Source organism: Eptatretus burgeri, chromosome 8 (assembly GCF_056783735.1).
Source record: "Eptatretus burgeri isolate ZD-2024b chromosome 8, Ebu_testis_v1, whole genome shotgun sequence".
In the NCBI taxonomy this organism is placed as follows: Eukaryota; Metazoa; Chordata; class Myxini; order Myxiniformes; family Myxinidae; genus Eptatretus; species Eptatretus burgeri.
In genome coordinates, this window is record NC_140968.1 from 23,994,805 (window position 1) to 24,016,819 (window position 22,015).

At 43.4% G+C, this 22,015-nt stretch overlaps 1 protein-coding gene across 7 annotated transcripts in view; it reads right to left on the reverse strand.

Moving 5' to 3' along the window:
- Positions 1-22,015, reverse strand: part of TBC1D5 (TBC1 domain family member 5) — a 123,277-nt gene that overhangs the window by 73,678 nt on the left and 27,584 nt on the right. For 4 of the 7 annotated variants that reach the window (XM_085891175.1, XM_085891174.1, XM_085891170.1 and 1 more), the window contains 4 exons: positions 20,861-20,988; positions 15,916-15,979; positions 6,552-6,660; positions 621-710 (listed from right to left, as the gene is read on the reverse strand). In XM_085891175.1, coding sequence (XP_085747301.1) covers positions 621-710; positions 6,552-6,660; positions 15,916-15,979; positions 20,861-20,942 — 345 coding nt within the window. In that variant the 5' untranslated portion in view covers positions 20,943-20,988. The remainder of the gene's footprint in view (positions 1-620; positions 711-6,551; positions 6,661-15,915; positions 15,980-20,860; positions 20,989-22,015) is intronic. The other 3 variants (XM_085891171.1, XM_085891176.1, XM_085891177.1) reach the window with 2 other exon arrangements.

A 22,015-nucleotide genomic window follows, 5' to 3' on the forward strand; every position in this document is an offset into this window, starting at 1 on the left:
GCATGGGGAAAAAAGAGCCCACACGTCCCACGTAGAACGAGCCCACAGAGCCGAGGGCTAAGGGAAGACCTCACCCAGTCTACCTCCCATCATCTTCTTTACTCTTTTCTTTTGTGTCATCTTGCTCTTATCCTGTGTGCATGTGTCTCGATAAGTGTAGAATAAGATAAGATGGCACAGTCCATTTTTGTTCTTCGCGAAGTGAGTGTTTGTGCCATTCAGGTTTCTTTGCTTCTGTGGCTTCTGTGGCTTCTGTGTCCTCCACCCTAATTATTCATTTTATTATGTACTTGCTTTTTCCTATATGCGGAATAAATTATGTTGGAGAAGTCATAGCCCCCCCCCCAATGTTTTGGCGCTTCAATTAAAATCGATGACGGTTACCGTGAATCGCGATTCGCGTGCTCAAATGGAAGCCGCCTCACGCTCAGGCTATTCTGCGGAGCATTTGCTCCGGCATGACCGGGTTCGAGTCCTTCGGGTACCATCCCCGGCTCAGTAGCAAACTACAAGTGGGCCAAACCAGCAGTCCCAAAGAAATTATTCCTCCTGTGAAAAGTAAGAAGAAACATAAAAGTACATAACAAACCACAGCTGCAATTCCCTGGCATGTTGGTCACCTTTTGCTTGACACTTTTGTAGTTGTTTCTTTGGCACTGCGTATGCTCAAGCCAGAGACTGCGATCCTCAGGCAGGCACTGCAGGTAGAGCTGCAACACACATATGGCGATGTAATGCATCAGTTCAACAGTAGACCCACAGGGAACAGTTTCCCAGTGTACCCAAGTGACTTCAACACAGGTTTTGTCCCAGTCATTTCTGCTTGAACAGACCCGCGGCACGGAGATAGCCGATCGATCTCCCAGGAGTGGCGCCAGGACCACGCTGTCTTCCATCGTGTGTTTTGTTGCATGTGGGGCGGCCTGGCAGAGGTTGCAGGCATCGTCAGTAGTATCGCCGAGTCTGTGTTTGTCGTGTAATAGCTGTGGGTGGTGTCCACAGCAGAGGCATGCAAGGTGAACACGATCGGATCTGGAGAGTGAAGTAGTTGGTCTGTGTCATGGATGGGTGTGGGTTACTGCCCAGGACACTGTTTGGGCCTCAGTTGTTGATTTCGTTTCTGGTGATGTGGGTGTGGATGTTTTTTTTGTAGTTTCCATTGTTCATTTGGGGGATGTTTTGGAGAATAGATTGCAGGAGTGAAGAGGTTGTACGGAAGGAGGATGGATGAACTGAGGGAGGAGATTGGTGTGGCAATGAGCTTGACGGGGAGATTAGGGAAAAGCTGGCTGAGATGGGCTGCACACTTCTTGCGGATAGGTTGAGGGAGCAAGGTAGAAGGAAGGGGTAGACTGCGGTTGAGATGGGATGATTGTGTGAGGATGGATATCAGTGAGGTTGGGGTGGTTGGAGAGTGAAGAGAGTTGGCTGAGGACAGAAGGGAGTGGAGGAGTATCGTGGTCAAGGCAGGGCAGAAGCTTGGTGCCATTGTACCTCACCCCTTATAAAGGGAAGAGGAGGAGAAGAAGAAGACGAGGTACTCATAGTCCAACTCGCAGTCAAACAGTACATAATTAATAGACATACTCACAGGGGTCGACCAAGACTTCACCTCGGTGGGGTTCACCGTCTACCCGTGTTTCTCAGTTACATTATACAGTCTATACATAGATATCAAGTGAATTGGTTGAAAAAATTGTTTTTACCTTCACCACCAAAGGTGAACGGAGGCAATGTTTTCACTCATCTGTTTGTCTGACTATGAACAGGATATCTCAAAAAAGTTGTGGACGGATTCGGACAAAACTTGGTGGACAGGTTGGGTGTATGAAAAGGATGAATCGATTCGATTTTGGTGAAGATATGAATTCAGATATGAGAATTTAAAAAAAAATAAAAATAAAAATAAAAAAAAACTTATTTTGAAATGATTCTTCAACATTGAGAGATGGGGCCAAAATCGATATATAACAAAACATCTCCAAAAAGTTGTGGACGAATGACAAAGCTTAGTGGATGAGTTGGTTAGGTGACAAGAGCAAGCCAATTCCATTTTAGTTAAGGTCCAGATCCATATCCGGCCTATCAGTGGGATACAAAACATAAACTGATTCCAACCTGGTGGTGGTGTGTGCTCTCCCAAGTGCCGTTCTCGTTTTTTTTGTTTGCATAGTCAAGGCGAATGGAAGAGCCAGCGCATTGAACAGATCAGGATGGAACAGACAAACACATGCTTCCAAGCTTGTTACTACCTCCACCAAGTGGTGAAGTTTCGTGAAGATCAAAGTAAAAATGTGACGTGTAGGCGATTGGCATAGACAGACAGACAAAGAGACAAACAGAATAACAGACCAGACCAACCACAGCCTGGTTAGTGGTTTGGGTGGCTGGCTTGGGATCTTCGGGTCCTGAGTTTGAGCCCCGTTTTCCACTGAATGAACACCAGGTGGGGTTGACTCAGTCTGTCATCCTTCCGAGGTCGGTGAAATGAGTACCAGTTTACTGGTACCAGGGCACAGCATTAGCGGCACAGTCGCGGCCCAACAAAATGATCGCTACCCAGCAGGCAAGCTGCCATACGCAATAATAATAATAATAAGAAGAAGAACCAGGTCAGGTCAGGTATGGGAGCATGTGCCAGAACAGCGCGTCGCTGCGTCCACTTTCCGCCGGTACTCCGGGGGCCTCCGTCTGGCCATCCCCCAGGCAGATGCCAGGCCCATCCCCATCTCCTTGAGATGATGGTCAACCTGCTGCAACCATGAGGCACGTGGTCGGCCCACTGGCCTCCTCCACTCATGAGACTCCCTCGCTGAGAGAATCTGGTGAGCAGGATCAGCGTCAGGAAAACGAGCCACATGTCCATACAGCCGCAGCTGACGCTCACGGACTATGCAGGTAACAAATCTCATCCGAGTCTCTCTCAGCAACCGCTCGTTGGACACAAAATCCGACCAGCGATAGCCAAGGATTCTCCGAAGAGACCTGGTACCAAAGGAATTAAGTCTCCGTCTCAGATCCTTGGTCAAAGTCCAAGTCTCGCACCCATAGAGCAAGACTGGAAGTACCAAGGACCTGAAGACTCGGACTTTCGTCCTCCCGCACAGGTACCGGCAGCGCCACACCCCATGATCCAGTGAATCCATGACTCCCCAGGCCCGACCCAGACGTCTATTGACCTCCGGCTCACAACCTGCGGAGACATGAATATCACTGCCAAGGTAAGTGAATCTATCCACGACCTCAACATCCTCACCACAAACAGACACAGACAGGACAGCAGCATCCAAGATGTCACCGAAAGCCTGGATCTTTGTTTTGACCCAAGAAATCCGTAATCCCAACGGCTCCGACTCCTCATTCAGCACCTCGAGGGCCCCCAAGAGGATGTCTAAAGTCTCCGCAAAGATGACTGCATCATCTGCAAAATCAAGGTCCGAGATCTTGACATTGCCAAACGATGCACCGCAACTTGATCTCTCCGACATCCTCCCAAAAATCCAGTCCATACAAGTGCTGAAAAGTGTGGGGGCAAGTACACATCCCTGACGAACTCCAGTAACAACTGGAAATAAGTCAGAGGCGGTACCACCACACTTCACAGCACTCTCAGTACCAGAGTAGAGTTCAGACATCAGATCGATCAGTTTCGGTGGCACCCCACGAAGACCAAGAATCCTCCAGAGGACATCCCGATTCACTGAATCGAACGCTTTACAGAGATCAACATAGGCTGCAAGCAGCCCCTGCCGAAACTCTCGTCTGCGTTCAGTGAGGACACGAAGAGCAAGGATACGGTCAATCGTTGACCTCTTTGGTGTAAAGCCTGACTGCTCTGGACGCTGGTGCTCAAGCAGATGGTGGCGAACCCTATCAAGAATTATCCGAGCAAAGACCTTGCCCGGCACTGAGAGCAGCGTCACCCCTCGGTAGTTGTTGCAGTCTTGGCGATCACCCTTCCCTTTCCAGAGAGGGACAACAAGGCCCCTCTTCCAGTCAGTTGGGATGATGCCTGTGTTCCAGGCAGAGCACAAAACTGCATGCAACGACGCGAGTGCAGCATTTCCACCAGCCTTGAGAAGTTCAGCATGGATGCCACAGATCCCTGGAGCTTTGCCCCGTTTCAACTGGTTCACCGCAGCCCGTGTTTCCACAAGCGATGGTGGACCACAGTTGATTCGAGGGTCAGCAACAGGGATTGTAACACCCTTGACGTCCAACTCGACAGCTGGGGGATCAGCCTGGTACAACCGCTCAAAGTAACCGGCCCAGCGGGCCTTCACTTCAGACTCCTCTGTCAAGAGCCTACCACTCTCTGCTCGAACTGCAGTGCTCCGAGGGATGGGCTTGGATGAACGTAATGCGCGAATTCCCCTGTAAGCGGGACGAGAATCACCTGTCCACAGGTGATGCTCTACCCCCTCACAGATTCCTCGCACATAGGCCTCCTTGTCCATCCTCAGTGCACGTACAGTTTTACGCCTCAGCTCCCTGAACAGCTCAGCTCTGCCATTCAGCCTGGCCCTGCGACTCTGGTCAATGGTATCCAGTGTCCCTTGAGAGACAAAATTCTTCTTTGCCCTGCGGTGAACTCCAAGGCATCCACCGGCAACATCAAGGACGGTGGTCTTGAAGGTGCTCCACAACTCTTCAGGACCCCCAAAGCACCCAGACCCCCAAGTGTCCACTCAGCCTGTTCGCAAACTCCTCAGCTACTCTCTCATCCCTGAGCTTGGCAACATCCAGCCTAGGCTGGGATGGTACCATTCTCCAGGATTTAAGGTGCAGCTTTAGAGTTGCTACAACAAGCCTGTGGTCAGTATTGAGGAACTGAGCACTCCGGTAGACCCTGCAGTTCTGGATCATCCTCCAACGACCGTCAATGAGGACATGGTCAATCTCCTTTGCCACACCGCCAGCGTTGGAATACCAAGTCCAGCGATGAGCTTGCGGGCGCTGAAACCATGAACCAGCCACCCTAAGTCCATGACTTCTTGCAAAGTCAAGGAACTTAGTGCTATTCTGGTTCATAGTTCCTGACCCATGGGGACCAACACACACCTCATAACCATCCCTATCAGTTCCAGTCGATGCATTGAAATCCCCCAAGACTAGAAGTGTATCTCGTCTGGGGCACTGATCAACCACAGACTCGAGTGTGGCGTAGAATGCATCCTTCACGGTAAGATCACTCGCCTCAGTCGGAGCATAAATAGAGACCAGGGAAATGACACCTAAGGAGTGACGAATCCTTAATCTCATAATACGCTCGTTGACCGGTGTTACCTCAATTATCATTGGGGTCAGCTTATTGGACACAGCTACAGCAACTCCTTGGGTATGGTAACCATCAGAGCGACCAGACCAATAGTAGGTGTAACCACCCACCATTATCTCGCCGCAATCCGGTCTCCGAACCTCAGAGAGAGCTGCAATCCCGATGTCCAAACGCTTGAGCTCAGATGATAACAGAGACAGGTGATCATCCTCTCTTAGGGATAGGACATTCCAGGCACCCACCCGAAGGGACCGCCTCAGGTTAACCCAAGGAGACCGCCGTCTGGTGGACGACACCTCAGCACCACTCCGACACACTCTCCCGCAATCTGACCCAGGGATGTTACCCCGTGGTTTCCCTCCTATCAAAGATTGGGGGTCCCGAAGGCTTTGCCCCAATCCCATCATCCGGTGAGCTGCCCTGCGAAGGGAAGCTGCACAGGAGGTACTCCCACGGAGTGGGTTTTCAGATTTTTTTGCGTTTTTGCGTTTTGCGGAATGAAGCGTTTTACGGTGGCTGGAGTGCAAATCCTGCCACCAGAACCAGACCAGAAGAACCAGACCAACCGATATACTTGTGAATCTTCGATTTCGCAAGTAACAAACAGGGGTGAAAACACAACTTCCATCCACTTTTAGCGGCGGAGTTAAAAATCACGAATAGAAGCACAGACGAATGGACGAACATGAAAACATAATGCTTCGGAGGCATAAAAAAAACATCCAAACATTATAACAGAGATAAACACGTGTACTTCAGCACCAAAATCAAGATACATGGTCGAACAGGTTTTTCAAACACGAATACACTACTACCTTGCCTCCAAGGGCAACGCTCATGGTCACACAAAACACATACATCTTAGCCCACAGGGACAGAATGCTTGGTCATACCATCAACGTTTTCTATTTGGGGACGACTGGCTGTGAACAGCCCGTAGTGCATTCCCACTAGCAGTTGAGCTGGTGGGCTATCACATGAAGCAGTACGTACAACAAGCATCTCTTAACTGGAATGGTGACCATGAACAACTGTTAACGACTACACTACAACACTTGCTGCAAGGATCCTGACCAACATGGGTTATATAGTCACCATCACCTGTCCATTGACCGGATCATTCAAATTATTAAAGTAAACTGATTACTCTATAGCCCAACTCATAAGTGACATGACGCAGCAGCAGTTTGTCATGAGTAAGGTACAGAAGGAAATTTTGAGGACAAACTTCACAATGCCAGTTTAAGACCAATTTCTCGTTTCGCAATCCCACCTTCCAGTAGATGCTGCGAAAGCAGCTGCTGCGGAGTTGGCCACGGAGACCCACTTCGTGGATGTTGTGATGATTCCCAGGCTCCTCAAACAACCGCTGCCACTCTTGTCTGCAAGGTACACAGTGGTATTGCTATGATGTCTAGAGGGCATCACAACCATGCATCGAAATGAACCATTAATGACGAGACAACATAAAAAAACACAAGCAACAAATGAGAATACTTCTTCCTCTTCCGTTTGCAGCACATGGCTTTGGGTGGCATCATTTGCTGTAGGTCATGGCTGTGTGTGATTCTGATACAATGACCCCTGTAGGTTGGAGCAGGAATTTAAATTTGTTCAGGGTGTCGACGATAGCTAGACTAAATCTTCGCAAAAGACACTGTGGGATCGTTCACGTCCAACCAGCAGATGAAACACCCTGTATAACGATGGATACCAGCAGATGGGACGTCCAGTTTAAAGTCCATCCGAGGGACGGCGCACACATCAATGCCTCGCCCTGCATGGGAAACCCCAGGTTGACAGTTGATAGCTGAGCTAAACCCAGGTTGGACAGCTCATAAGTGAGTGTGAATACCCTTAGGCTATGCTGCCAGCCCAAATGACAATACTATTAAAAAAAAAAAAAAAAACATTTTCACATTCACCTATCTATACTTTCATCCTGACAATAGCTCTTCTTCCCCTCCCCGATCAGTTCTTCTCATCCCTTTCTGCTCAAGGCCCATATCTCTGGCTGTCGTAAGGGAGAAACCTCAACGACGCAGAATGCGGCTATATTTGCACAGATCCACTGGCAGGGACTGCAATCTGCCATCACACAAAAGGATTGGACCGCATTTTCCACAGCACCTGATACTAAATTCACCTTAGAATACTTTCACTTTATACCACCCAATCTGCTGTTTTCCTATCCATCCTCTAGTCTTGACCTTGGTACACTGAATCCTGTGAGGAAGCAGTATAAAGTGGCAATGACGCCCTGATGCACGGGTTGCAGCAACAAGATTGTGTTTGGAGGCATGAAAACAACTCTGATGTTACTGTATATATCATCCAAGCTTAAAGGGTGACCAGGAGCATGATGAAGAATCAACAATGCTTTGTTGTCCAAATTATTTTTCTTGCAGCATTCAGCGACAGCAGGAATAAAATTGTGTATGAAGCAGTCCTCATATGGCTGGTGTTGGCTTTATGGTTAGGGTGGTGGGCTTTGGATCCTAGGATCCTGAGTTCAAGTCCCACTCGGCTGTTGAATTAATAACCAGGTGGGGTTGACTCAGCCTGTCATCATTCTGAGGTCAGCGAAATGAGTACCAGCTTGCTGGTATGATTGAGCCATTCGAGTATCCTGTGTCGGAGTGGTGACCCGTCCAGGATTGTGCCCAATAGGTCAGGAGACTGCCTCGGCAGCATCAACGCTCTGTACAGAGGATGGTCCCAATGGATTTGGATTGTTTTTGGAACCAGTCCTCAAAGAGTCATGGTCACCCAAGCTTTCTGATTGGCTCTCCAAATGTCACAAGGTTAATTTGTTGTAGCTTTTAAGAGCCCTGGGAATCTTCGAATGATACACGAGAAGTGGCTTCAAAATGAAATCTCGTGCCGCATTTGTTCAAGCTAAGAGTGGAAGCCTCACTTTTGCTGGTTTGAATCCAAGCATGCTCTTGTCCTCTTTGGAAATGAAAGTCCTCGAGGGCATTTGTTTCCAAAATAAGCCCGTTTCGCAAATGTTGAAAAATGATGAGGAGAATATCCACCCTTCTTCAATATCGTAGCCAATTAATGAGGAAAAGATTTTGCTGCTTCAGTATCCGCACTCGCAGTCTCGCCAGAAACTTTAATGTTGTGCAAGTTCGATCGCCTTTTGAAATTTTTGAATCGTCCACAACTTGCATTGAATGTTTCGGATTGCGACGATTCACCCCTTTTGCTCTTTAAATCGTCAAACAAATGTTAGACTTTCTATTGAATTCACATCTGGCTCACTGTGTGATCTGATGTTGATTTTGTTCTTCAATCCAGATGTTTAATCAGATCGACTACATTTTTAATGAACTCATGAACTCCATGTGGCAAAACGACGAATCAAATTGAGAAAGGTGGAAAAAAAACAAAATAATCAAAAACTCCGACCAGATACGACCTTGAAAACGTATTCAAACAATATGCTACTGGAGTGAAGTCGATGGCGTGCCAGCGCAAATCCCCACGCTTCCCACCTAAAGCAAGGTTGAAAGATGGCAAAAAGTTACACCCTGGGGCATGAACCGGGGGTCAAATCAAAAAAAATCGTTCCATATTTAATGTGTCCCCCAACGTTGATTACATATACGTTTCATTTAAAAAAAAACTGTTTACAAATACACCTGTAATTGCATTTTTGGGGTACTTCACCATTCGACCCCACCCCGAGGGGGGAGGGGGGGGCGAATGTTACTGCTCTTGCACCTTTGTGCCATGTGGTGATCATAACTGTCAAGTTTGGTGAATTTCTGCCCAACCATTTCGGAGGAGATAGTGTGACGAACGGACAGATGAAGCCAATTATTATAATACCACCCCCCCTTCCGCGGGGATAATAAAGGTAAAAACCATTGTGCAGAGCTGGACTTGGTTGACAGAATGCCAGACAAATTGGGGCAAGACGTTGAAGACATTGTAAAATAAGAGGCCAAAAACCGCATCCCAAAAGCAAGCAGAAAGCAGAAGGCTAAATGGCTGTCAGAAGAGGCAATAAATATTACAGACAGAAGAAGAGAGATGAAAAACAAAGGCGCATCAAGAGAGGACATTAAGAGGTTTAATGCCAACTTCCAACCACCAGCTGGGAGATATAAAGCGGAATATTTCAAAGAAGCATGTATAGGGATATAGAGCATGGAAAACAAGAGGTCTTTTTTTAAAAGATCATAGTGATCACAGGAAGGTTTCGACCTCTGATTGGGGGGGGGGGGTCCTTAACAGTAGAACAGGAAATATCTGAGAGAAGAAACAGGTGAAAGAAAGATGGAAGGACTATACTAAAACTATACAAATGGGATAGCAATATAATGGTAACCTTCAAAGAAAGAGAATATGAGCAAAAACAAAGGGTGACAGAATGTGAGGTACATAGAGCCTTGAAAGCTGGCAAATGGAAAAGCACCAGGTACCGATGAAATTCCAATACAACTCTTTAAGGTAGTTGGGGAGGAGGCAATCAAAAAAGTTCACAGCTATATGTACACAGATCTGGAGCAGGATTGTATGGCCCATAAGATGGAAATAGTCAGTCTACATACCATTGCCAAATCAAGGGGATCCAAGAGAATGTTAAAATAACTGAACTATTGCCTCAATTTTACATGCCAGCAAGATATTATGAAAGATAATTTAACACAGGCGAGAAGACTTCATAAAGCGAGAAATGCCTGTTGAGAAAGCCGCTTTCAGAAGAGGAAGAGGTATGAGAGATCAAATCGCAAATCTGAGGTGGATCATGGAAAAAGCAAAGGAACATTAAAGGTTGGTGTATTTTATAGTACTGTATACTAGCAGGGGTACCCAGCATTGCCTGGTGCTGTTATAATCCTGTTGGCATTTTGAAGAAATCGAATTTTGTTTTTTTTTCTATTTTTTTTGTGGAGGCCTAAAACACTTCCCCACACCCACTAAGGAATGGGGTCAGGAATCATTTTATATACCTTTCACAGAGCTACAAAGGATTAGGCACTAAAGAGTGATTAAAAAACAAAAAAAATCCTCCCCCCAAAAAACCCAAATTTTGTTGTTTTTTTTTTACCGAAAACACTCCCTGACACTCACTGGTGACCCTCTAAAAGTTTAACGAAGATCCGTTTGACCATGTCTGAGAAAAATGGTGACAGCCAGACAGACAAACATCTCTCCTCAAGTTGAGATAGCAAAACCTTCAGTTGTGTCGATCATGGATTGATGAGGATAATGCTGAGAGAAATGGGGATGTCATAGCACCTCGTTTGTCTGATAAGAAGCCTGTACACGAAACAAGAACCTCCATGAAGAACAGAGTTTGGAGAGACAGAATGGCTTGGAATAGGAAAGGGGTTCATTCTCTCCCCTTACGTATTCAATATGTATAGTGAGTACGTCATGAGGAAATCAAACTTGGATGACGTCGAGGCTGGAGTCATGATTGGAGGAACATGTACCAACATTGTAAGGTATGCTGGCACTACACCACTTTCTTGGTAGAAAGTAAAGAGAACTTCATAAAAACTTCTGTAGAAAGTGAAGAAGGAAAGTGAAAAAGCTGTTGTTTATTGGAACCTAAAAAATAAAAAAATAAAAAGAGAGTAAAATCTTGTCAACTGATAAGATCGATGTGTTCAGATAGGAAGACGATCACGTGGAAATGGTGGAAAGTTTCATCTTCCTGGTTTCTAAGATTGAAGTGAGTGGAGAATGTGCATGAGAAATTAATAGATGGTTCGTGTTCGAGAGAACAGCAATGTCGGATTGATAATGATCTGGAAAGACAAAGATGCGACACAAACCGAGATGCAGCTGGCGAATATTCTGGTATTTCCAGTAGCAATGTATGAATGAGAGTCATGGACAATGAAAAAGAAAGCAAAGGAAGAAGATTGACAGTTTTGAAATGTGGTTTTGGAGGCAAATGTTAAAGATTCCATGGACTGCAAAAAGAACAAACAAATCAGTGCTTGAATAAACTAGAAAGAGCAATCAGCGATTGCAGACCCTCGCCAGAACTTGTTTTGTGTGGTGTATTTTGTGTGGCGTAATTAATAAGAGACATAATTAGAACTGTCGCTTTATAACTGCTGGCAGTGATGACCGGGTACCAAGATGTCCCTCTTATTTGACACCTGACTCTGACCCATGACCTTTTTCATTATTATTCAATTGAATTTTGAATGGGATGAAAACAAATTCAATTGAAATCAAACGGAAGACCAAATAGGTACAGTCCTGCATTGGAGTCATTAGAAGGAACCCTAACAAGAAAAAAATTACCCCCGTGTGGGGGTGACGGTCATCTCTATAATACCACAAGTTCTCAATGTTCAGTTCAGGTAACCGCGAAACAGTCCAAACTAACCGTTTAGATTGAAATAGTTCACAGAGATACACTAGGATAATACTACTAATGACATAATAAATATGTATTGTTCATTTAGTGGATTAACACATCAGAATCACCAGTAAGTGCAATACGTGGTTTTCCGGTCCGTCCACTCTCTGGGGACATTTCACTTCCGGTTGTAGAAAAAAAAAAAAACGAAAAAATAGGCTTAGCTCTCGGAGATTATGATAATCCTGTAGATTATTCTTCACTGATTATAATGCAACTTTCAGAATGAAAATTGGTCATGTATTTATAGAGATATTGAGGTTTGAAAAATCGTTAGAGCAAGCAAATTCATTAATTATTAATTATACAGAAGTTTTGTGACACTGCACAAAGTAACATGTCAGGTATGAAAAAACATTTTGTATGCCAGATTCATTAATTATAAATTCATTAATTATGGAATGTACTCATTGATATATTAATCAGAAAGCCCGAAGCATGTAGCATAATTTATCACTTATCCCCTCATCCGGGATCCGTGGCCTCACCCCACAGCCTGCAGCCCTATGTCCGCCGGTGATTATGTTAGATTTCGGCACGATCGAGAGGAGCCTGCGAATTATCCCTGCTGATGCACTGAATTGATGCAATCGTTCGGCCAGAATATTCGTTGTTAAGATGTTGCGTGATTAAATCACCAATACAGTCACTCGAATTTATACCGCCGACATACTTCTTAACAATCACCTTCGCCCCAGAAACCACAGTCAATCTGAACCACGCTGGCCACTGCTCAGACGCCATGACCGGACTACTGCGCAGTTCTACTACGCAGTTTGGTTAAAGATGACTCGGCATTTTGGCGCACGCGCACGAAATTATATTTTGAAAATAAATGCCGACGTTTACATTTCGGGTTTTGAAACTTTTGCACCTTCGGCGGAAAATGTATAAATATAAAAGGCTAAAAATGTGTTTTATATTTATATTTCATTTCTCCTTCCTTCTTTGCGAATCGCATCGGCGTTTTTGGCCATCTTCCAGATCACGTGACGATCAAATGGGAAGGAAATTCAAAAATCTGTCCACTAGATACAAGATAATATTTTTTTACTCTCATAATCAATAAACAGTTGCCAGATATGTTGTAGAATGGCAGACTCGATAGGTTTTGAAAATGGCGATTTTTATCTTACGTGACCTCGTGACCTTGACCCTGACCTTGAACCTGGACAAAAGTTATATCGTTGTGCAACACTCATCGACCTCTACCCACATACTAAGTTTCATCAAGATTGGAAAGAAAAATTGTTGACGGACGTACGGACGGACATTTGGTCCGGCTTTATTAGGTCATCTCGGTAGAGATGACCTAAAAAGCAAAGATGAAGTCATCAGAAGGAACCTGGATAGGATTCACATTTCAGCTGCCACTCCTCTACCCTCAAACACATCCAGGCACAGCCAAGTAAGACTTATTTAAAAAAAAAAAAAACGCCCAAAAAAACCAGAACCCAGATCAAAAAATTAAATAATTCTGGCTGCCAGACCATGTGTCTGATAAAGTTGAAATTTAAAACACGTATTCTCCATCACTACTAGATCATAATTGTGAAGTTTTGTGTCGATTGATTAAGCGGTTCCAGAGAAAACATTATTTTAAAAAATTCTTCAATCCAATATGGCTGCCAAATCATGTGACCTATCAATTATTCCGAAACAAACTTGTACACCCACGGCTTGGGGAACATTTGTGTGAAGTTTCCCTTCAATCTCTCCAGCCATTCTGGAGAAGATTTTTTTTTATAAGTTTTTGGGTAAATCCAATATGGGGACCAAACCATGTGACGAATGACATCATATGTGTGACCCTTTTGTTCCTCGTGGATAGGTGGTCATACGTGTAAAGTTTCGCCTCGATCTGTTCAGCCACTTCAGAGAAGTAGATTTTTGAAGGTTTTCAAAAAAAAACAAAAAACAATATGACTGCCAAATTACGTGACTGATGACATCATCAATTTTTTTTCTGTGGATCATTATATCCCAAGATGACCCTCAAAAAATTTCATACTGATCAGACATAGTGTTCTCCATATGCAATCATGACGTCATAATGAAGGCACCTATGACATCATAATTTTTTTTTAAAAACCACACTTGTTCCCCATGAGGAGTACTTGCCACGCGCCAAGTTTCAATTTTTTCCTTGGTGCGTTTTCAGAGATACAGAGGTCCAAATTTTTTTTATGTTTTTCCAACATGGCTTCCATACCACGTGACCTATGATGTCATAATTATGATTAAATCATTCTACATGAGTAGTCGCACCGATGGTGAAAATTTTCTCTCAATCTGACAAGCCGTTGTGGAGAAAAATACGAAAGTTCTGTGTGGACAAAGAAAGACAGACAAGTCTGGAGACGGCGATGGTTCACGAGCAATGTACACGGTTCGCCTTTTTTATTTTTTGACCTTCGAGGGGACGCCATGGGCAAACTGGCGGGAATTGGGAAAAACGTAAATGATGAAAGTAGTAGTACTCGAAGAGCACGACTTGCATACCAACTTTAATTTGAAACAGTTGAAAACGCGAGGAGCTCAATGCCCAATTTATTGATTTTTTTTTGACATTTTCTAAGTCCGCGACCTTGTGACCTTGACCTTGGGACGAAAATGAAAAATCGAGCTCCGTGGGGCTATGCAGGTGCCATTGGGCTAACCAAATACCAAAACCCCTGCCAGATTCGACAAACCCCCTCGGAGATGTAACTTGAAATTGGCTACCCCCTAAAAACACGTTTTTTGGGCGTGGCTCCGCCCATAATGGGCGCAGCAAGCCCATTCTCCGGAAAACACAACTGGATCATGATATAAATCTCCCACCAAAATTTTATCAGGATCGGATCAAAACCCACGGAGCTATGGTCAGGACAGACAGACAGACACACACCCATAACGAATATAGTGGTCACTTATTGACTCGTGAACCAACAGACAGACAGACAGACAAACAATATATAAATAAATAAACAAACAAATACTCTCTCCTTTGTTAAGGGTAATTAGACCACCATGTACATTGGAAGCACTGCTGCTAAAACAGAAACTCTCATGCTTTAGTTGGACACATCATGTGTAGAAAAAACGAAATTCTGGAGAAGTCAACCATGCTGGTTGTGGGTACTGTATTGTTGTCATGGTCAAGAGAGCCAGGGAAAGAGCATGGTGTATAGCAGCATGGCCTTGTCCACTCTCAAAGTGCTTCAAAATGTCTAATTTAACTTGAAGGGAAATGCTTCGTTTCATTTCATTTGACTTTGATATTTCAAACTTTAAAGCACAAATATAATTGAGCACAAATGAAATGGCAATGAAAAGTGTCGTTGCTTCGGCGAGCGAACTGTAACTGACTGGAGGGGTTCTGGAACAAGCTGGGCTGGATGTGGACTCGAGGTAAGCATCGTCACGCGAGTTCCCCCCCACCCCCTAACATGGTGTATCACACATTATGGGCCACGTTTTATAGGAACGTATGACCGAAGTGAGCTTGCGGATCGGAAGTTCGAGTCGGAATAATGTATAATGAGCATGTTGACAAACAGCGTGTGGTGAGGTATTACCATCTTCTGAAACATTACTCCCGCTGCTCTGCTCTCTAAGGCCTCCCGATCCTCCCCAGCAACTCCAGGATGCACGTGTTCTTCCAGTAACCCCCTCCAAGTTGAACTCCCAAAATACAGGCCGTTATTGACATCAATACACTTCAACTTTTCTGTTACTCACTTCTCTCGCCTATGGAACCACCCTTCGAGAAGTTGTTCGTCCTTGCTTTTCTCAACAGGACCTCAAGCAACCAATGCACCGCTATCTATTGGTATCCCCAAGTTATACTCCCATGAACCTTTCCTCACTCAACCAGTTTACTTGCCAGTTTCAGTTTCCTCCCCTCCACCCCCTCCTCCCTTCTTGTTCATTCCCGTGATCAGTTTGGGTCCTTGCTCTTCCATGAGCCTCACTCCTTTCAAGACAATAAACAAATCACCACAGACAAACAAGATCTCAAGGTGTGCATGATGAATGTGCACTTAAAGTTTCAATGCTCCTGGACTCACAACTTTTGAGTTACCGTGAGGGGGGGAAAAGTGGAAAATCGTTTCAGAAGCTTCATGAGAGCACAAGAAAGTTTCACAAGCACAATATTGTTACATTATTATGCAGCTAATCATTGTGATGAAATTAGCTGGCATATAAACACAACATCAGAAGCAATGGTTTAATCTCATATTTGTAATTGTGCAACAACCTGTAGGAATCCGTTTGGCACTCCGGCCTTGAGATGTCCTTGGCTCCAAACTCACATGGCTCACCTGTAAGGCACAGATTTTCTAATTGGCTGCAATAACAGAATCGCAAAACATTTGCAAGCTTCTCCGTTTCATCAGTCGTGCTGCAGCATTCTCAGACTCTTGTGTATGCTTTTGGTGAATCATCAATGAAATGTGGGCTCATTGTGTTGATGTTAGGCTACAGACTTATCATCACTGGTATATATACATTCATTGCTGGTTGCAGAAGTAGCTGAAGTGTTTGAAGACGATGCTAAAGCATGATGTTTTGGCAAATGAGTATGACGAGTATAAATTTAGATGGTCTTTGAAGTAGTGCCCTCTTGAAAGCAGCAGCATGTACAACCCAAAGAAAAATAAATGAAATAAATTAAAAAAAAAATTTTTTGATCTCATGCTGCAGTTATGCATGGCCAACTCGTATGATCTTCTTTGAACCATTTCTTTTCCATCTTTACCTCTGCCACCAAAGGTCGATGGAGGTTATGTTTTCACCCCTGTTTGTCTGTGAGCAGGATATCTCAAAAAGTTATGGACGGATTTGGACGAAACCTGGTCAACAGCTTAGGTGTGTGGTGCGGGCGAATTGATTCGATTTTAGAGAAGATCCGAATCCGGATACGAGAATTAAATAAGTGAAATCCTTCAATAGAGCGCGTGTGGTGAAGCAAATGAGTACACTAATGTTAAAATATGAAATTTATGCTTTTCCAGTTGAATAACAATTAAAAAGCGTACTTAATATTTGAAATGTAAAAATCTTGTTGTTATTATTATTGTGATAAGCACATATATATATATATATATATATATATATATATATATATATATATATATATATATATATATATATATATATATATATATATATATATATATATATAACAGAAGGAATGAAATCCTTCGATACAGCTTGGCAGGGGACCGCAAATGAATGATGAAACCAGGACAGCCGTTCACAGTGAGATCACATTCCCACGGAAATCAAATTTTCACAAATATCGATGAAGACTCACGGATGAAGAAAATGTCGAAAAACGTCACGGAATCTTTTTAACGTTGATCAAAAAAAGAAAATCGTACAAAATAAAATAAGGAGAAAAATATTATTATTAATGACGCAGTGAAGTGATTCGGGTTATGAAGCAGATACCTGTGTGTTGCAAGTGGATCCGAGGAGAATTCCTTTCGTTCCTCCACGTTTCAACCAATCAAAACGACGCATCGCCTTTCCTCCTTGGTCATTACCATTTGTCAGAGGTTATCGCCACCTCTCCACTACTTTGACCAATCAAAGCTCGCTCTGATCCAGAGCTTGTCAGAATGCAGCACGAGGTACATCGCCGAACGTGATTGGTCCAATGGTATCACGTGCCGCCGAGGATTGGCGATGCAGCATGAGGTACATCACGAACATGATTGGTCCAGTCCTGTTTGCTGGAATCCTCGTGCATAACACCGCCCACACAACACACGTGGTGTCCTTTGACCAATCAGGAGCAGTGCAGTTACAGTATCCTTTCCTTCAGCTCGATTGGTCTTGTCTTGCACGTGATGTTTTCGGGGTTTTTTTTCGTTCTTGTTGAATCTAAGGAGATTATTTTTTCGTTCTTGTTGTAAGTAAATTTCAACTACTAATGCATGACGAAACACTTGTTTATGGCTAATATTAAAGAGAATGATGGCATAAGAAGAACTTAGCTTTCTGCGTTCGGCGCGAAATGCCATGGTGGACGGAAATGATGTCTTTCGTTCGTTCGTTCGTACATGAGGGGTGCGTTTCTTCGTTTTTTTTCCGTCAAGCAATAAATTAAATGGTTTTCACATATATAACACATTAGTTTCACAAATTTCCATTGAAATACTCGGGTATTTCCGTCAATTGTCGCCATTTCCGTCGAGGTTACGCACTGCATCTACCGGACGGCCGTCATTGGCTGTCTTGAGGCACGTGGGGGGGGGGACGGGGGGGACACCGGACACACCGGAGACATTTCAAACTCGGTGCAATTGTATACAGCGCACGCGCTGTAAAAATACAATTCTTACCCGTTTCTTCCCCATTGAGAGATGGGGCCCCAAAATGATAAATACCATAATACTGCATCTCAAAACGTTATGGACAGATTCGGTCAAAACTTGTTAGACAGGTTGGGAAGGTGACCTGTACAAACTGATGAGATTTTGTTTTAGGTCCGAAAGTAGTTCCAGCCAACCAGTGGGATACAAAGTGTAAACTGTTCAACCTGGTGCAGATATTAACTCTCCCGAGTGGCGTTCTAGGTAAACTCATTTACCCACCTCGTGGTTATTGCAAATGAAGAAGCATCCCCAGCAAAAGTATTAAACAATGGCATTCATCTTACGCTCACCCTAACCCAAACCCTAACCATTATGACAACCCTTCTGTTTTTTCATGAGATGCAAAGATTAAATCAATATGCTCAATGAATGATCATCCAAAGCCAAGGATACCCCTTAAAAAAGAATTCACTCATTTTTGGCTGCTCTGTTGTCTGCTCTTCTTTATGTTTTTGGTTGTCAATATTTGTCCCTTTGTCATGGCTCTTTGTTTATTGCATATTTGTGCCTTCACTGTACATGCGATTTGTTAGTGCGTTACTCTTCTGCATTTCTGTCAAATATGCTCTTTTCTTCACTCTCACTCACTTCTTATCTTCCATCTATCCCTCAACAATTGTTTTTTAAAAACCAACTTTAAGCACCCACCCAACTTTTAATCATTCACTCTATTTGCATTCTTCTACCCCATGCTAGTAATTACCCTGCACACGTGAAGCGAAAAGCGGGTTTAAGTAATTGGTTCATGTCAGTCTTATCAGTTTCTCGTCAGTTTATGATCGAGGAACAACTTATTTAAATGTAATGTTATATTTTGAACAAGAAACGTAAGAAAAGTCTGTCATTTGAACGTACTTTATCCCTGAATTTGTCCTGTTCGCACATGCGGAGAGAAGAGTGAGAAAATTTTTAAGCGGTGTCACCGCTTCAATATTTGGTATGTCCATCTGTCCCTCTGCAACAAAAAATTTATTTTTAGCGCTGCAGACGCTGAACTGATATCAGGGGGAGCTCAAACCACCTCGCATCATGAGAAGAAAATGTCAAACCTCACCGCTTCCTTCAGACATGGGTGTGATTTTTTTTTTTACTCTGTCGGCCTGCCTGTCAAACAAAATTGAAAATCATCCCAAACAGGAAACTTGCTTTTTAAGGACGTCATAATGGACACAAACAACAGGGACGAAGAACGAATGCAACGTGTTAGAGTGGTGTAATAGACACTGCGAAACATGCCAGTAAATTCTGGAATTAATATATTTATACGACTTTTGCAATCCTTATTTCATTTAAATTTAATTACATACTTGAACACTGAAGTACACAAATAGTCTGTCATAACACTTCCAAGAACCTCCAGTTTTGCAGTGCTGTACTTCAATTTAATTAAAGATTAAATGCGGTGTACAAGGGTGGTATTTGGGACTGCTTCTGCACTACTTCAATAGCACTAAACTTTTAGATTTTTTTAACTATCGTTAAAATTATTATTATATGAAAATTGAAGTTAAATTGAAGGAACACTGAGCGGGGTGTCGTGTTCTATGAACTCTCTGGTTCCATCAGTCATTCCTGTATACTTGATGTACACTCGCATGACTTTTTAAAATCCATGATAGAAGGCTTGTAGTGGAGCTGCCGCAAGCGCACACGCACACGCACATACACGACTGTTCGACGGAGACAAACAGCCACTGAGCTTGGGGGAAGTGCCGTCACTTCCTGGCGTACTCTAGGTACGAGCGATGTCACAAGAACAGCGCAACTTTTCTCCCCACACTCAGCAAGGCATTTCCTTTGGAGGAATTTCTTTGGATCCATGAATGCCAACCTATTGGGATTGTCAGTGCTCTTAACCTTTTAAATGCTAAACTTCAAGCAAGAAAGCATCACGTACCATTTTTGAAGTCTTTGGTATGACTCAGCCAGGATTTGAACCACCGACTTCCCAGACTTGGAGCGTACACTCTAAACATTACACCACCAATTCTGGTAATCACAATAACTATAATCAAAATAAAGAATTTGTATTATTGGTGCTACCTCTTACTCCACGTCTTTACTCTTCACTCTCACTCTCACTCTCTCTCTCTCTCTCAGCCTTATTCCCCCATCCTAACTCAGTCTATCAAGTCATTTTATACTCTTTCCTCTGCAACTGCTCCCTCTGCTCTCTGTCCTCAAACCCTCCCCATAAACACTTCAAGATGCATGCATTCTCCCAGGAATCCCCCCCCTCCCCCACTTGCATTCACCCAGTAGCCCCCACCCCCTGGTTAAACTTCCAAAATATAGGCTGACTACACACCTCAATTCTTTTATTCTTCAGTTCTCTCATCTATAGAACTGCCGTCCAGAGGCTGTTCTGTCCCATTCTTTCCTCCAAGGCTTCAAGTAAGCAGTGCACCACCATCTCTTGCAATCCCTAAATCTGATCCATGATCTTTATTACACCCATTAATCCTTTCCTAACCCAACCATCTTACTTGCTAGTTTCAGTGTTATGTGATGTGCTGTTTACAAACGTGGTTTCATTGGGCAATAGTTTTATTTTCTGGGGAAGATTATTTTTGGGGGCATTATTTCCAAAACCTAAATCTAAAAACCAAAGATGCAAGACAACACGTGCTATGTATCACAACACTCAATTACTTTTGGATTAAAAAAATAACAAAACATTTTCATCGATTCAACGTTTGATTCTGTGTCACCCCGATACATTGCTCAATGAATTAATCCAATCAAGCCATAAAAAATAGGGAGCGTCCGAAGACAAAACTTTGACATCGACAGCAGTTTCCTCAAGCAATGCCAACGTACCTGGTGCTTCGGTCTGGAGTGGGTGCCAAGAAGCAATACTCTGACCATTGTCACTAAGGCTGCGATCAGACTTGCTCTGCATCTTGCTTTACGGGTTGGCACTGGGTGGCCAAAGCAAGCCGTTCTTCCTTGGCACGGGAGACGAGTGCGATTTCAGAAAACAAATACATGTCAAAATCGACACTGAATTTAAACAAAATAGTCAAAACAATGAGTAGACATCAAGTACACATAATTACAAGTATTAAAAATCACTCATCTTATATGTATAACAATATTTTAAGACTGAAACAAACTTCACTGTATTATAATGGGAATTAAAAAAAAAATTTAAAACAAAGAAGGAAGCAAATATATATATATATATATATATATATATATATATATATATATATATATATATATATATATATATATATATATATATATATATATATATATATCTTCTTCTTTCGGCTGCTCCCGTTCGGGGTCGCCACAGCGGATCATCTGTATGATCCGCATCGTGATTTGGCACGTTTTACGCCGGATGCCCTTCTTGACGCAACCCTGGTCGCCTCTTACAACACAGGGGTATGGTATACCTATTTTCACCGGGGTATACACCGGCCCAGTATACTGGTACTCATTTCGCCGACCTCGGAAGGATGACAGGCTGAGTCAACCCCCTGGTGTATTAATTCAGTGGCCCAACGGGGCTTGAACTCAGGACCTTTTGGATCCCAAGCCGCTGCCCTAACCACTGCGCCAACACCAGGATATATATATATATATATATATATATATATATATATATATATATATATATATATATATATATATATATATATATATATATACACATACATACATACATATATACATATATATATACACATACACACACACACAGACATTATAAAGCAAGAGAGTCTATATGTCTGCCTGTCTGTCCGATCCTGAACTACTCCCCCAGTTTTGGGGATAGCCCTGCCAAACCTTCTGTGGAACGTTTTGGGGTCCCAGCGGATGTCCTAAGGTGGGTGGGAGTTATATTAAATACATAAATACAATTATGGTTTTGAGTTTTGATCCGTGTGAAGCTGCTCCCAATCCGGATGTCACCTCAGAATGACGTTTCTTTTCCTTTACCTCAAAAGTCTTTGTAACATTTTA